Raw genomic sequence first — 12,976 nt, 5'->3', positions numbered from 1 at the left:
ATGTGCAACTGCTTCTGGCAAATTCCAAACTCCGCATTTTAAAACCAGCACAAGTTACTTTCTAAATTGCTGGTAACCAATCCCCTTTTATTGTAACGTTCCTAGTCTTATACTTGCATTCCGGTTAGCAAACACAGAAAATGTCTAGATGTTTTATGAATAATTTGCACATAAAGTCTGTAACAGGTAATCATTGACAACAAAGCAGCAGTGTACAGTTGAGTTTATTAATGGTTTTATTCAAGTCAAGTTAAATCCAGTTCTATAGATTGGTATTCTTAACAGCTGAAAAATAAAAATAATTAAAAAGGAGGGAAATGGGGGGAAAAGCGGAACTAGAAGAGCGAGAGAGAGACCTGTAGAAGGATCTACTTACATGCTAATAAAAATAGGTAGCCGAGAATGAAGGATTTTAAACACACAAAGGATGCCAATGAGTGGTTGCAGTTTAACATTGACCCTATTTACATGGCCGATAATGGAGCAGATTTTCACCTTGCTGCCTGGGTGTAAAACTGGCGATGTGGATTGGCCACCCGTTATAGAAACCGCCCAATTTTCATTTCCATTGAAGTCAATGAAAACCAGGCGGTTTCTCCAATGGGTGGCTGATGCACAGTGCCAGTTTAACACCCAGGCAGCAAGGTGAAAATGTACCGCAGTAACGTTTTCTCTCTCAACTGGTAGGACTCTACACAGCATAAAAAATATATTTGTCAATATATCTCTGGTACGAATGCTAGAATTGCCCAATATCTGATGTGTGCGTGAGGCCAGACAACCCCAAAATGTCTGCCACAAACCGAATTTGGCAATTTTACCAGCCAGTTTCCTACATTTGTCAACTCCACAGGGAAGAAGTCATTCAAAAGCAACCAGTTTCTGAAACAATTTTACATAGACTGGTTTCCAAAATTTGCCAGCAGATTATAAGATTTTGATGGCTAAACAGGGAACAGAATAAATCACTCTCTCCTATTACATAACCCAGTAAATTAGTTAACAGCAAGTTTGTCATCATCACCGCAGAACTTCAGGTACAGGAAACTTTGTGCTATCCGGCACCCATGGGACCGAGCTGCTGCCGTTGCCTCAAAACTGCCGTACTCTCCAGAGTTAATGTTGAGAGATACGGAGATTCTTTTCTCCGTATTTGACAACAAACACTGTTGCTTAGCAACAGCTTCTAAACACTCGGGTGTGGCCCTAAAGCTCTGTAGCTGAAGCTGCTGCTATAGCTACAGACCTTGCACAGCTTGACTGTTCAAACAAAGCAAAAAAAACACAAACAAAAAGAATAAAAAACGGCTGCTGATTTTTGCCAGTGGCTCCAGATTGCCGGATAGCTCACCTCCGGATAGCACAAAGTTTCCTGTAAATAGGGGCCCCTTTGCAGTGGAGATTTTCTTAGGCATAAACTTGCTGAAATACTTATAGCTTTTCGAAAAATACGGCGAGCCGAGTAAGTCAGTAAGAATCTGTACTTTTACAAGTTTGCGGGGTCATAAGTTCAGTCAAGCATAGGCTCCTGGTGACCAGCTGGGTTCTAGTATATAATATCCAGCTGAATAGTTAACATAGAAATGATAGCAGATTGGCATTTTGAAAATCTAGAATACACACAACGTAAAATGGTACAATCGCAATGTCACTGTACCAATAACACGCAGTCTGCAAAGAGCATTTAATTTCAGAAGCTGTACATATGATCCAGCTGTTAATGTTTCAGCAGAAAGAATACATCTGCAATTACAGAAAGCACTGACATTCACCACAGAATTTAATTTCAACCACTGTACACCTCAACAGCTTTGTTTAAAAAGTGAACTGTTTTAAACACCATTAAGTTCCCCACTGTAATATATATATTATATTTCAAAAACATTTCTCAAGAAACAAAACCTCATTTAAAATTACAGCACATGCAAGCATGCTCATTTTAAGTAAATAAAACCCCCAAGATACAGTTTACTATCAAAATAAATAGGTGCTATTTTGTACAAGGGAATACTGTATATTTTAGTTGGCAGTGCCAAACACCCATGAGACTGAAGAAACATTTGAAGATGCACATTGTTTTCATTATATACAGTTGCTCCACTCACAAATACACAGTGTAATATTTACAAGTTATGGTGCCTGCACTGCAGAACAATTGCTTTACCCAAGGTAAACAAAATAATTGGCAAGTCTACTCTATCATGTTACTGGATTTTACTGCAGTTTTTGAAATACAGAACTGTATATGTGCCTATAGCTTTCTGATGCAATGTCCAAGATTTAACAGCTACTGGAACTATTAAATTGAAAGCTGCAGGAACCGGTTCCCCCACCTCCAATTATACTGCAGATGGAAGTAGATTACCACACAGTGAGACCATCAGAATGACGACGACTCTTAATTCCAACTGTAAAAGGTCCCTAGGTCCACATGCTTGTAGCAGACTGAAACCAATTTGGTTCTAGTCAAACAGCATTGGGAGAGTCTGCAATTGGCAGTAAGTATTGATTATGCTTGCAGACCGAGACCCTGGAGATGAACAGAATTCAGCCATACACTCCTAGCAAGTAACTGAAACTTCTGATAACTTACTAACAATTTCTGGCAGGAACAAACTATTGGTCCAGCTAACCTGTCCATCCAACTTCCCACTAGATTTCTTTCGCTGCATTTCCAAATCTATTTACCCTGAAGCTATTTGTTCTTTTCTTTGCAAAGTGTACTTTTAGCGTGTCCTATAACTCTTCCCTGAAGTTAACTCTGTTCTCTAAACATCAGTGCTGTAATTTCTTTGCGAGACATAATTCACCGCTGTCGCCTATTCCATCTGGTGTTTGGAGCTACAGGTACCTCGTTTTTGCCGATAGTTAAATTTTTGCCTAGGAAGGTCTTTATTTTAAACAAAATCAAAGCCTTCTATTTGGTACCTTTTAAAAAAAAATCTATACATATTAACAAAAAGATAATGTGAAGAATTCCACCCTACAACAGATAGTTCTCGTCAGTTTGTGTGTTCCTCCAAAAGGTAGGTATGGGGCAGATAAAACAAGCACAAGAAGTCATCGTACATGTGATGGAGAGGCTTTCAAAGTGTATCCCTGGGTCTCATACACTGACGTAACTCAAAGACAGTGAATGTGCTACAGGCCCAAGCAGTGCGTCGATTTTTTAAAAAGCCATTTTAATAGAAAGAAAAGGTGCTTTCCAAAAAGTCAAAAACTAGTAGAGTCCTTAATACGGTAGTAGAATCAGTAACCATGGCGACATATAAAAGTTTACTTCCACCACTAACAATCCAATCTTGTTGCGGTCATTCCTTTAAATTGCTTGGGGGAGAGGGAGAATAGAAAGAGTTGCCAATATTCTGGGTTATAGATTTTAAATACAAGTCTGTTAAAAAGGTACAATGAAAGGGACGCTGCGGCTCTTATGTTCTCCGGTAAATGCTCAGTTGTAAATACATATTACTAAAAATCTAATAAAATTCTTACATGTAAATTATTGCTATGTTTAATAATTAATTTTTCAGCTTACTTCATTACAAAAATGTTAAAACAAATGTGCTTTATATTTTAAAACACAAAAGAAAACTCTTTGACCTTATATTTCGACTCCAGCTTTTTGTGCTTGAACACTTAGATTATGCCCATTATGTTCTGAAAATAATAACCATTTCTCACATATTTTACAATGTCTCATGAGGAAAAAAATCCTTATTGTTCTGCCATAAAGGAATGTGCAAGGCTGACAATAATATACAAATCAAGAAAATATTGAATCATACTTCTTAAATATGTATTTTTTATATAACTCACTTTGATTCTCATCGCAAACATTATAAAAGTACTGAAACACAACTCTGCAGCACATTAATGCAACGTCATCCCCACAATTCCTCCTACATGGGGAGTTTTTGATGTCTAGCTGTGCCAGGGATGCACCTGAGCTTCTGCAGCTCCTATCGAAATACAACACTGGCAAAGGTGAGAGAGCAGGCTCTTTTTGGGGGGGGGGGGCAGGAAAAAAAACACGTAAATTAAAAGTGGAGGAAAAGAATAAGCAAATGTACTTCATCATCGTTTGGAATTTCTCCTCTTGTTGGTGATTGCGTGAACACAAACCACCACCACAGGGCGGCTGATACAGCCAGATCAACTACTTTAACGTTGTGGGGCTTATTCCATTTTATTATTGAATTATTGATCTGTAAAATAGCTAACTGCTACATTAGTACTTCAGCCACATTGTTGATTAGATTTCAATTATACAGCTAAGGGTTTTGTTTTCGCTATTACACAATAATAAATAGCGTATACAAACTCAGAATTTGGTTCCTTTTGTAAGAAAACTTGACATTTTGACTGTCAGATATTAGACTACCACACCATAATAAACTTGTAAAGTCATCCTTTCAGGTCATTCAGACATCGATTTTAATACTGCTTACCCTATGCAGTATGGCCATTCCAACAAACCACTAACATCCTACATTTTAGTAAAACCAGCATTAGTCACATTAAGTATGGTAAATATTAGGTACATAAAATAGGACCAGACCGCTCAGAAGCTCATACGTGTATGCCACTCACTCACACACACGCACAAATAACTTAACACTGAATGCATCTTTTTAAATGTACTCTATTTCCCCAAGTACACTTATAATTAACGTTATAACTCTAACCCCGTTTGAATGGATAAAACACTTCTAAATCTACCCCCTCCCCCCCCCCCTCAGAAAACAATTTTCACATTTTAGGAGCACTCAATGATTTCGGCGTCTATATGCTATAGATAGCAAAGTATTATGCATGAACACAGCATTACATAGCAGTTACTGTGAATAAATAGAACAGGTGGCTGTTTTCAAACAATGTCGCCAAATGACAGAAACCCAAGAGTGGCGAGGGTTGCTACATGCTTTTTCCTAGATCACGATGGATTAAAATTAAAACTAATGGACATCCTGAGATTATGCCCGATTGGACTGGTTATTATCTAATGCAGTCCTGGCGTTTAGTCTTCAGCTTCTTCTCTGGAGATCTAGGTTTTAGCACACAAATACAGGCCGACACTCCTGCAATTAATTTTGGAAGGTCTAAGCCACGGAACCACTTATTCTCAACGCTGTTGTATACCTGTACAGCTTTTGAAAACACAGTGTTCTCCCAGCTGTAGCCACCAAGGATATAAATCTTTCCATTCAGGACTGCCACTCCTGACTCACTGTTGGCCTGCAAGAGAGAGGCAACTCGGGTCCATTGGTTACACTGTGGGCTGTAACATTCCACACTTAAAATATCAAATCTCTCCATGGACTCGATGTGATCATCGCTGCCACCTATAGCATAGATATGGTCCTGCAGTGTGCACATGCTGTGCCACCCTCGAGCAGTTATCATAGGTCTTTTTTCTTCCCAAACATCAGTTCGATAGTCGTAGCAAAGAAGATTCTTTCTGTAGGGTCCGATTTGGTAATCGTGACCTCCTGATACGTACACAAATTCTTTATATATTGAACCAGCATGGCCATATGTAAATCTGTGAAAGAATGACAAGGATCACATTAATGAAACAGTCATAACAAATACATTCCATAGAATAGATTTGAGGAGGAAAGTGGTTTAATGGTGGTAAATCACTAGAAGAGTTTTTAACTGCATTATTATTGATTTATAGCATCTTTTTTCAAATACTACACGTTATATAATATATACAATAACCTGTATTTTTATAGTGCTTTTAACGCAGTAAAATGTCCCGAGGCACTTCACAGGAGCGTAGTCAAAAAGTGACAGAACCAGAGAAGAGCATTAGGACAAGCAACTAAAAGCTTGGTCAAAGAGGTATGTTTTAAGGAGCATCTTAAAGGATGAGATACTGGATGTCAGACAAGCAGCCTGACAATATAGAGGCAGTGGAGGGGTTGAGAGAGGTGGTGGCCAGGTAGAGCTGGGTGTCACCAGCGTACATGTGGAACCTGGCGTTGTCTTTTCGAATTAGGTCACCGAGGGGCAGCATGCGGATGAGAAATAGGAAGGGGCCAAGGATAGATCCTTGGGGGACCCCAGAGGCAACGGTGTGGAGGGAGAGGCCATTTAGGAGATTCTCTGGCTACGACTGGTTAAGAGTGGAATGAGGCGAGGGCAGTCCTACTCAGCTGGACATCAGAGGAGAGGTGTTGGAGGACAATGGTGTGGTCAAAAGAGGTTGGTTTTAAGGAGTATCTTAAAGGAGGAAAGAGAGGTTTAGGGAGGGCGTTCCAGAGCTTAAGGCCTAGGCAGCTGAAGGCATCGCCACCAATGGTTGAGCAATTATAATCAGGGACGCTCAAGAGGGCAGAATTTGAGGAGCGCAGATATCTCGGAGAGTCGTGGGGCTGAAGGAGATTACAGAGATGGGGAGGTACGAGGCCATGGAGGGATTTGAAAACAAGGATGAGAATATTGATATTGAGGTGTTGCTTAACCGGGAGCCAATGTATGTCAGCGAGCACAGGGGAGATGGGTGAACGGGACTTGGTGCGAGTTAGGACACGGGCAGCCGGGTTTTGGATAGCCTCAAATTTATGGAGGGTAGAACGAGGGAGGTGGCCAGGAGTCCGTTAGAATAGTCAAGTCTGGAGGTAACAAAGGCATAGATGAGGGTTTCAGCAGCAGATAAGTTGAGGCAGGAGTGGAGACAGGCAATGTTATGGAGGTGGAAACAGGCGGTCTTAGTTATGCCGCGGATTATTGTATCGATAAAATAGAGAACAAACACTAAAAAAAAGAGACTTCCATTTCTATAGTGCCTTTCACGATCACCGATGTCCCAAAGCGCTTTACAGCCAATGAAGTACTTTTTGAAGTGTAGTCACTGTTGTAATGTAGGAAACACGGCAGCCAATTTACGCACAGCAAGCTCCCACAAACAGCAATGTGATAATGACCAGATAATCTGTTTCAGTGATGTTGATTGAGGGATAAATATTGGCCTGGACACGGGGATAACTCCCCTGCTCTTCTTCGAAATAGCACCATGGGATCTTTTACGTCCACCTGAGAGAGCAGACGGGGCCTCGGTTTAACGTCTCATCCGAAACACGGAAACACTGACTTGGAATTTGCGGATAGCGGCGAAGAAAAGGCGTTTGCTGCTGGCCCCAATTTAAGCTTCGCAAAAAGATCTTGTGATCTCTGCGTCGAGAAGTTTGGGTTTTCCGACATGTAATTCAAATCAACAGAGTATAGTGGGGATGCCCTAGTGTGAGCTGCTGTGATGTCAACAAGCTGTCTAAGCTGCCAATCAAAACCCAGAAATCTCTCAGACAATGAACAAGGAAGTGAGTAAGCTCTTAAAATTCTAACTTTTAAAAAATGTTAGAGAGAGCAAAACAAAGATTGGGGCTCTCACATGGGGAAAAGGCAAACCTGAAATAAAGAGGAACAAACAAGAGGCAAATAGTATAGGTGCATTTAAGGGGCAGTTGGATAAGCATATGAGGGAGAAGGGGATACAGGGTTATGCTGATTGAGTTAGAGGAGGAAAGACGGGAGGCTCGAGTGGAGCATGGACTGGTTGGGCCAAATGGCCTGTTTCTGTTCCGTATGTCCGATGTAAAGAACAAACTTCAAACATTTTTTTTTTTTTTTAAGTTTCTTAAAGTGTTTAATTTTTATTAAAATGTGCAGGTTAGGTTGATTGGCCATGATAAAAATTGGCCCTTAGTGTTAGGGGGGATTAAATACGTGGGGTTACGGGGTTAGGGCTTGGGTGGGATGGTTGTCGGTGTAGGGACCGGGTGCTAGGGTTTGGATGATCAGCCATGATCTCGTTGAATGGCGGAGCAGGCTCGAAGGGCCGAATGGCCTACTCCTGCTCCTATCTTCTATGTTTCTATGTAAAATGGATAATTTGACACTGCACAAAATTTTAATTAGTTTTTCAGGGCCGTAACCTTTGTTTAACAGTTAATACGCTGTTAAAACCCTAGTTACACCTAACCCCTTTGGGTCTAACTTTTAGTGCTGAATTTAACAGCGTAATTACTGCGTTTCCCTGATTTGAGAGATATCACTGATTGCCGGCTGTGTGTGTGGGATGGGGGAGGGGCACGGCACAGCGCAGCGCAGGAGCATCTTAAAAGGAAGAAAAAAAGAGAGGTTTAGAGAGGGAGTTCCAGAGCTTAGGGCCTAGGCAGCTGAAGGCACCACCACCAATGGTTGAGCAATTATAAATCAGGGATGCTCAAGAGGGCAGAATTTGAGGAGCGTAGATATCTCGGAGAGTTGTGGGGCTGAAGGAGATTACAGCGATAGGGAGGTACGAGGCCACGGAGGGATTTGAAAACAAGGATGAGAATATTGATATTGAGGTGTTGCTTAACCGGGAGCCAATGTAGGTCATTCACCGCAACTTCAGGATCTCCTGCGCCAAATCACAAAGTTGCGGTCAGTTTCAAAGGCGGAATGATGGCGAACGCTGCCAGCTCGCCGTCATCCAGACCATAGTGACAGAGTGGTTGGAGGCAAAAGACGAGACAGGAATTGCCTATCCGATATCAAGTTTTTTTAAAATACAAGTACTGTGGGATGTTTTCTTATGTTAAAGACGCTCCATAAATGCAAGCTGTTGATGTTTTGAGCCCAATCTGCACCTGAATAACTGCATTTGCTGTATAAAGTCCAGGAGAATAACAGTTCTTATTGCTTCGTCTCCCTCCTATGTAAAGCATCAATATGCTTTCTAGATTAAACCACACAAAGCTTTGTTGTGCAAAAGTTTTTGTTTTTTTTTTAAATACACTGATGAAAACCAATTCACAAATTTAAGGTATCACGAATGATTTATTTCAGTCTCTATAGTAAGTACATGTAAGAGATCAACATATAAAATTCTAACAGGACTAGACAGACTAGATGCTGGAAGGATGTTCCTGATGGTCGGGGAGTTCAGAACCGGGGGTCACAGTCTAAGGATAAGGGGTAAGTCATTTAGGAGAGAGACGAGGAGGAATTTCTTCACCCAGAGAGTGGTGAACCTGTGGAATTCTCTACCACAGAAGACAGTTGGGGCCAATTCATTAAATATATTCAAGAAGGAATTAGATATATTTCTTAAGGCTAAAGGGATCAAGGGCTATGGGGAGAAAGCAGGGACACGGTACTGAATTTGGATGATCGCAATGGCGGAGCAGGCTCGAGGGGCCAAATGGCCTACTCCTGCTCCTATCTTCTATGTTTCTAACATAACCATACAGTACTAACTATATGAAAAATTACTGCAATACCTTGGTAGGCCAGCAACATAGGACCAGGAATCTTTATTGGGGTCGTAGATTTCAACTGAAGATAAAGCACCATTCTCATTCCTGCCGCCAACGGCTATCAGAAAGTCAGCAAAGGCATCCAAGTAAAAATCCACTCGCCTGTGATTCATGGGGGCAACCTGAAAAACAAACCTAGAACATCTAAGAAACCACGGAAGTAAAATAACTGCATTGCTTGTAACTTTTTTAAAACTGCATTCCCTTAAAACTTCTAATGTTATTCACCATTTAATAAAAGGCTTAATTTGAAGAGGGCCTTTTTCTGTAGTACGTGTATGTGAAATTTAGTTTTTTTTATCCATCTGCCTATTTCTCTATCTCTATAAATTGCGTTAGAAAGATATATAGGTGCGTGCGCACACATAAAAATACACACAGAACTTGCCACCCCGTTTTCCCTCCATCCGTCCCCCTTCCCTTGTTCTCTCCCCTTCACCCTCCCTGCTCCCCCTTTCTCTCGCTCTTCCCTCCATCTCTTTGCCGCTCACTTTCCCCGTGCCTGTTTCCCTCCCCCCTCCATGCACTTTTTCCATCCTCCATTCTTCTCCTCTGCCCCCTTCCTCCATCTATCTTTCCCCCTACTCCTCTCCCCCCCCACCAAGGTCAAATGATCCCCTTGCTCATAACCTTGCTTTACCAGAGTACTGTACTTGGTCTTGGCTTTCTACCTCTCCCGTAGAGATAATGAGGTTTAGCAGCAAGGTTTTGATGAAATTGGGTTCTCTCCTTCACAATCACTTCTACATAAAATGGAAGATTCAGACGGAAACTAGAGTGACCGGCAAAATCAGCATGGCCTCAATAGCCTTACAGTACACCCCCTTTCACTCTGCTCCCCCACAGTTCCAGAATACAGGAAACTTTGCGCTATCCGGCACCGACCTGTTGCCGTCCCATCAAAACTGCCGGACAAACCAGCGCTAATGTTGAAACATACGGAGATTTTGAGCTCCGTATCTGGCAACAAACCCTGTCAACAGCTTCTAAACAGTCGGCCGTACCTTGCAAGCGTCTCTGTAGCTTAGCAACAGCTTCAGCGAGACCTTGCAGAGCCTGACTGGTGAAAAAAAAGCAACGAAAAGAAAAAACACCTAACGAAACGGCTCCTGATTTTTGCCGGTGGCTCGAGCATTCCGGACAGTTAACCTCTGGATAAACCAAAGTTTCCTGTAGCTCTTTTCTGCTACATGCTCCATAATCTTTGCCTTGAAAAGAAGCCTCCGTGTGCAGCTGATGATCAGGATGACAGAGGAAGAGGGTGGAAATTCAACTGAGGAAATAACAGTATCAATAATGCAGCAATGAAGATTGGTGCACCAAACACAATCTAAATGCCTTTCAAGGACTGCCACAACTTAATTATTTCTTAAAAAGAAGAAAACCATCTCGTCTGATATTTTCATACCATCTATTGCCATTTTATGCTAGGCTCCCGTTATACTGTAACCAATGCCATAAGTATTCAGTGCAATGTTCTTGTTCAAGTCAAATGCAGGAGCATTTATTTACTCTATTATTACGTAGTGTGTGAATGTTGGCAACTTGAATTGGCCCCTTCGTAAAAGAATCCTACTGATCACTCCTTTTAAATGATTTCCTTATGGAAAAACATAAGTGTGTTTGCTTTTTTAAAATGTGCTCTTGGGATATTGGGGACACTGGCAAGGCATTATTTATTGGCCAGAACTTTCGCCCAAAATAACAGCAAATTTAATGTGCACACCGTTAGCGTGAAATCATCCAGCAACTCGTGGTGAGAGAGATACTCCCTGAATTGCAAATCCCCACAAGTTGTGCCGCTCCGCCATTAGCCTCGCAAAAACGGCAGCTCACCCTCAACCACCCGGAGTTTCATGAAGTTGCTGCACTTGTGCATTAATTGCCAATTAAACTCGCTCTAAAAAGTTAGGGCTGGTACATAACAGTGTAAATACCTATTTAATGAGGAGATTTATGTTCCTGCAATGCCAATCAGCCTCTCCAGCCTAGAAAGGGAACAATTTAAACTGTGGAGTCTCATTCCTAAATTGTTCAAGAGATTTTTTTTAATGTAATTTATTTTTACTTTTCCGTTGTCTCTTTTTTTCTCTATCTTAATCCAACCTTTCTTTCCCTCTCTTTATTTCACTTTCTGTGCCTAATTTGACTAATTCATCCTCCTTCTCCGTCATTCCTGTTACTTAAGAACATAAGAAATAGGAGCAGGAGTAGGCCATCAACCCTGCTCTGCCATTCACTAAGATCATGGCTGATCTTCTACCTCAACTCCACTTTCACACACTATCCCCATACCCCTTGATTCCCTTAATATCCAAAGATTTGAACCGGTGTCAGTAAACACCAATGGATTTCTAGTCCATCGCCTTAACCACTTGGCCCATGACTACCACACCGTCTTTCTTTAAGGATTTCTTTCTCAATCCTTAAATCTCATTGATTAAGGAGGTAGATTGTTGGTCCCGTTGTTAACTAAGGTCCTGGATGCCCTGTTGCCCTCGCTGTGCTGTTATCAGCTCGCCCTTCCAGAGCCAAACATTTGAGCTGAAGGGCGAGGGGAAAAAGTCCAACTAACAGGGCACATGAGATGCCTCTGCTCCAGAAAAATCTGGACCATTAAATATCCCAGTTGCCCTGAGAGTGTTAACAGTTTACCACATAATGCGGGAATAGAGTGGCATGTAGGCCAGACCAGGTTGTCTTCCCTGAAGGTCATTAGTGAACCAGTGGGTTTTTACAACAAGCTGGCAGCTTTCATGGTCATTTTCTGGCGCTCATCCACAGATTACTTGATTTATTGAATTCAGTTCCACAACTTGCCAGGGTGGGATTTGTCCTGCTTGAATTTTGCAAGACTGGTTTTAGTGCTGTTGTCTCTTTGGTGGATAAATCCTGCATCAGAAAACCAAGATCTGTTAGTATCAACAACTTCAGACACTTCAGGAACATGGACTTCAACTTCCCACATGATCTCGGAGGATCCATGGTATGCACCAATGTGGCCCACAAAAAATCAAAAGCTGCTGTAAGCCACTAATGGACTATCAAGAACAATCTATGTGATGCACATAAACCTGCTTCTCATGCCCTCCATCCCATTTGAAAATTTTCTGCCTTACTTCTTAAATATCAGTTGAACTAATTGCAATAGTCCCCAGTGTGAAGATAGGGATTTTATATTAATTACTTGTGGGTAAAAGGCTATTCCATCTGCTGACAGAGTTTGTTTTAATACTGCGCTCAAGATCTTTGTACAATTTATTGGAAATTACTGGCCGACTCTTTTGGTGCTACACCTTCCTTAAATTGTTTCTGCTATTGTAAAAAGGACTCGTGTCAATGCATGTATTACTTATAACAACTGCATTTCTCTTTGTCCTAAATATATCAAACAAGCAGAGATGAAAGTGCAAATGTTACATTAAAATTATAATTTGAGTGTGTTTGGCTGAAAGCTGTAACTTTCAAATTCAATTGAGAATTTAAGTCAGGCTTGAACCCCATAGGAGATGCTCAAACATGTGACAAGCTGTCAGCCAATCATTTCCTTTGACACAGTGATGGTGCCTTTTTCTGCTGGCCAATCACATCTTTTACAGGCTGCAACCAACAGACTGGTAAAGGAATTTATCCAAGCAGGCCGAATGTTTTAGCCAGTGTTTGACCTG

At 41.3% G+C, this 12,976-nt stretch overlaps 1 protein-coding gene across 1 annotated transcript in view; it reads right to left on the bottom strand.

Moving 5' to 3' along the window:
* Positions 1–208: 208 nt before the first annotated feature.
* Positions 209–12,976, bottom strand: part of klhl36 (kelch-like family member 36) — a 31,641-nt gene continuing 18,873 nt past the window's right edge. The window contains exons 4-5 of the mRNA XM_085991779.1: positions 9,273–9,430; positions 209–5,542 (exon numbers count right to left, since the gene is read on the bottom strand). Coding sequence (XP_085847905.1) covers positions 4,996–5,542; positions 9,273–9,430 — 705 coding nt within the window. The 3' untranslated portion in view covers positions 209–4,995. The remainder of the gene's footprint in view (positions 5,543–9,272; positions 9,431–12,976) is intronic.

This window comes from Somniosus microcephalus, chromosome 6 (genome assembly GCF_052327205.1).
Source record: "Somniosus microcephalus isolate GS21.2 chromosome 6, FLI_Smic_1.0, whole genome shotgun sequence".
Lineage (NCBI taxonomy): Eukaryota > Metazoa > Chordata > Chondrichthyes > Squaliformes > Somniosidae > Somniosus > Somniosus microcephalus.
This window is presented reverse-complemented; position numbering and strand designations above follow the sequence as displayed.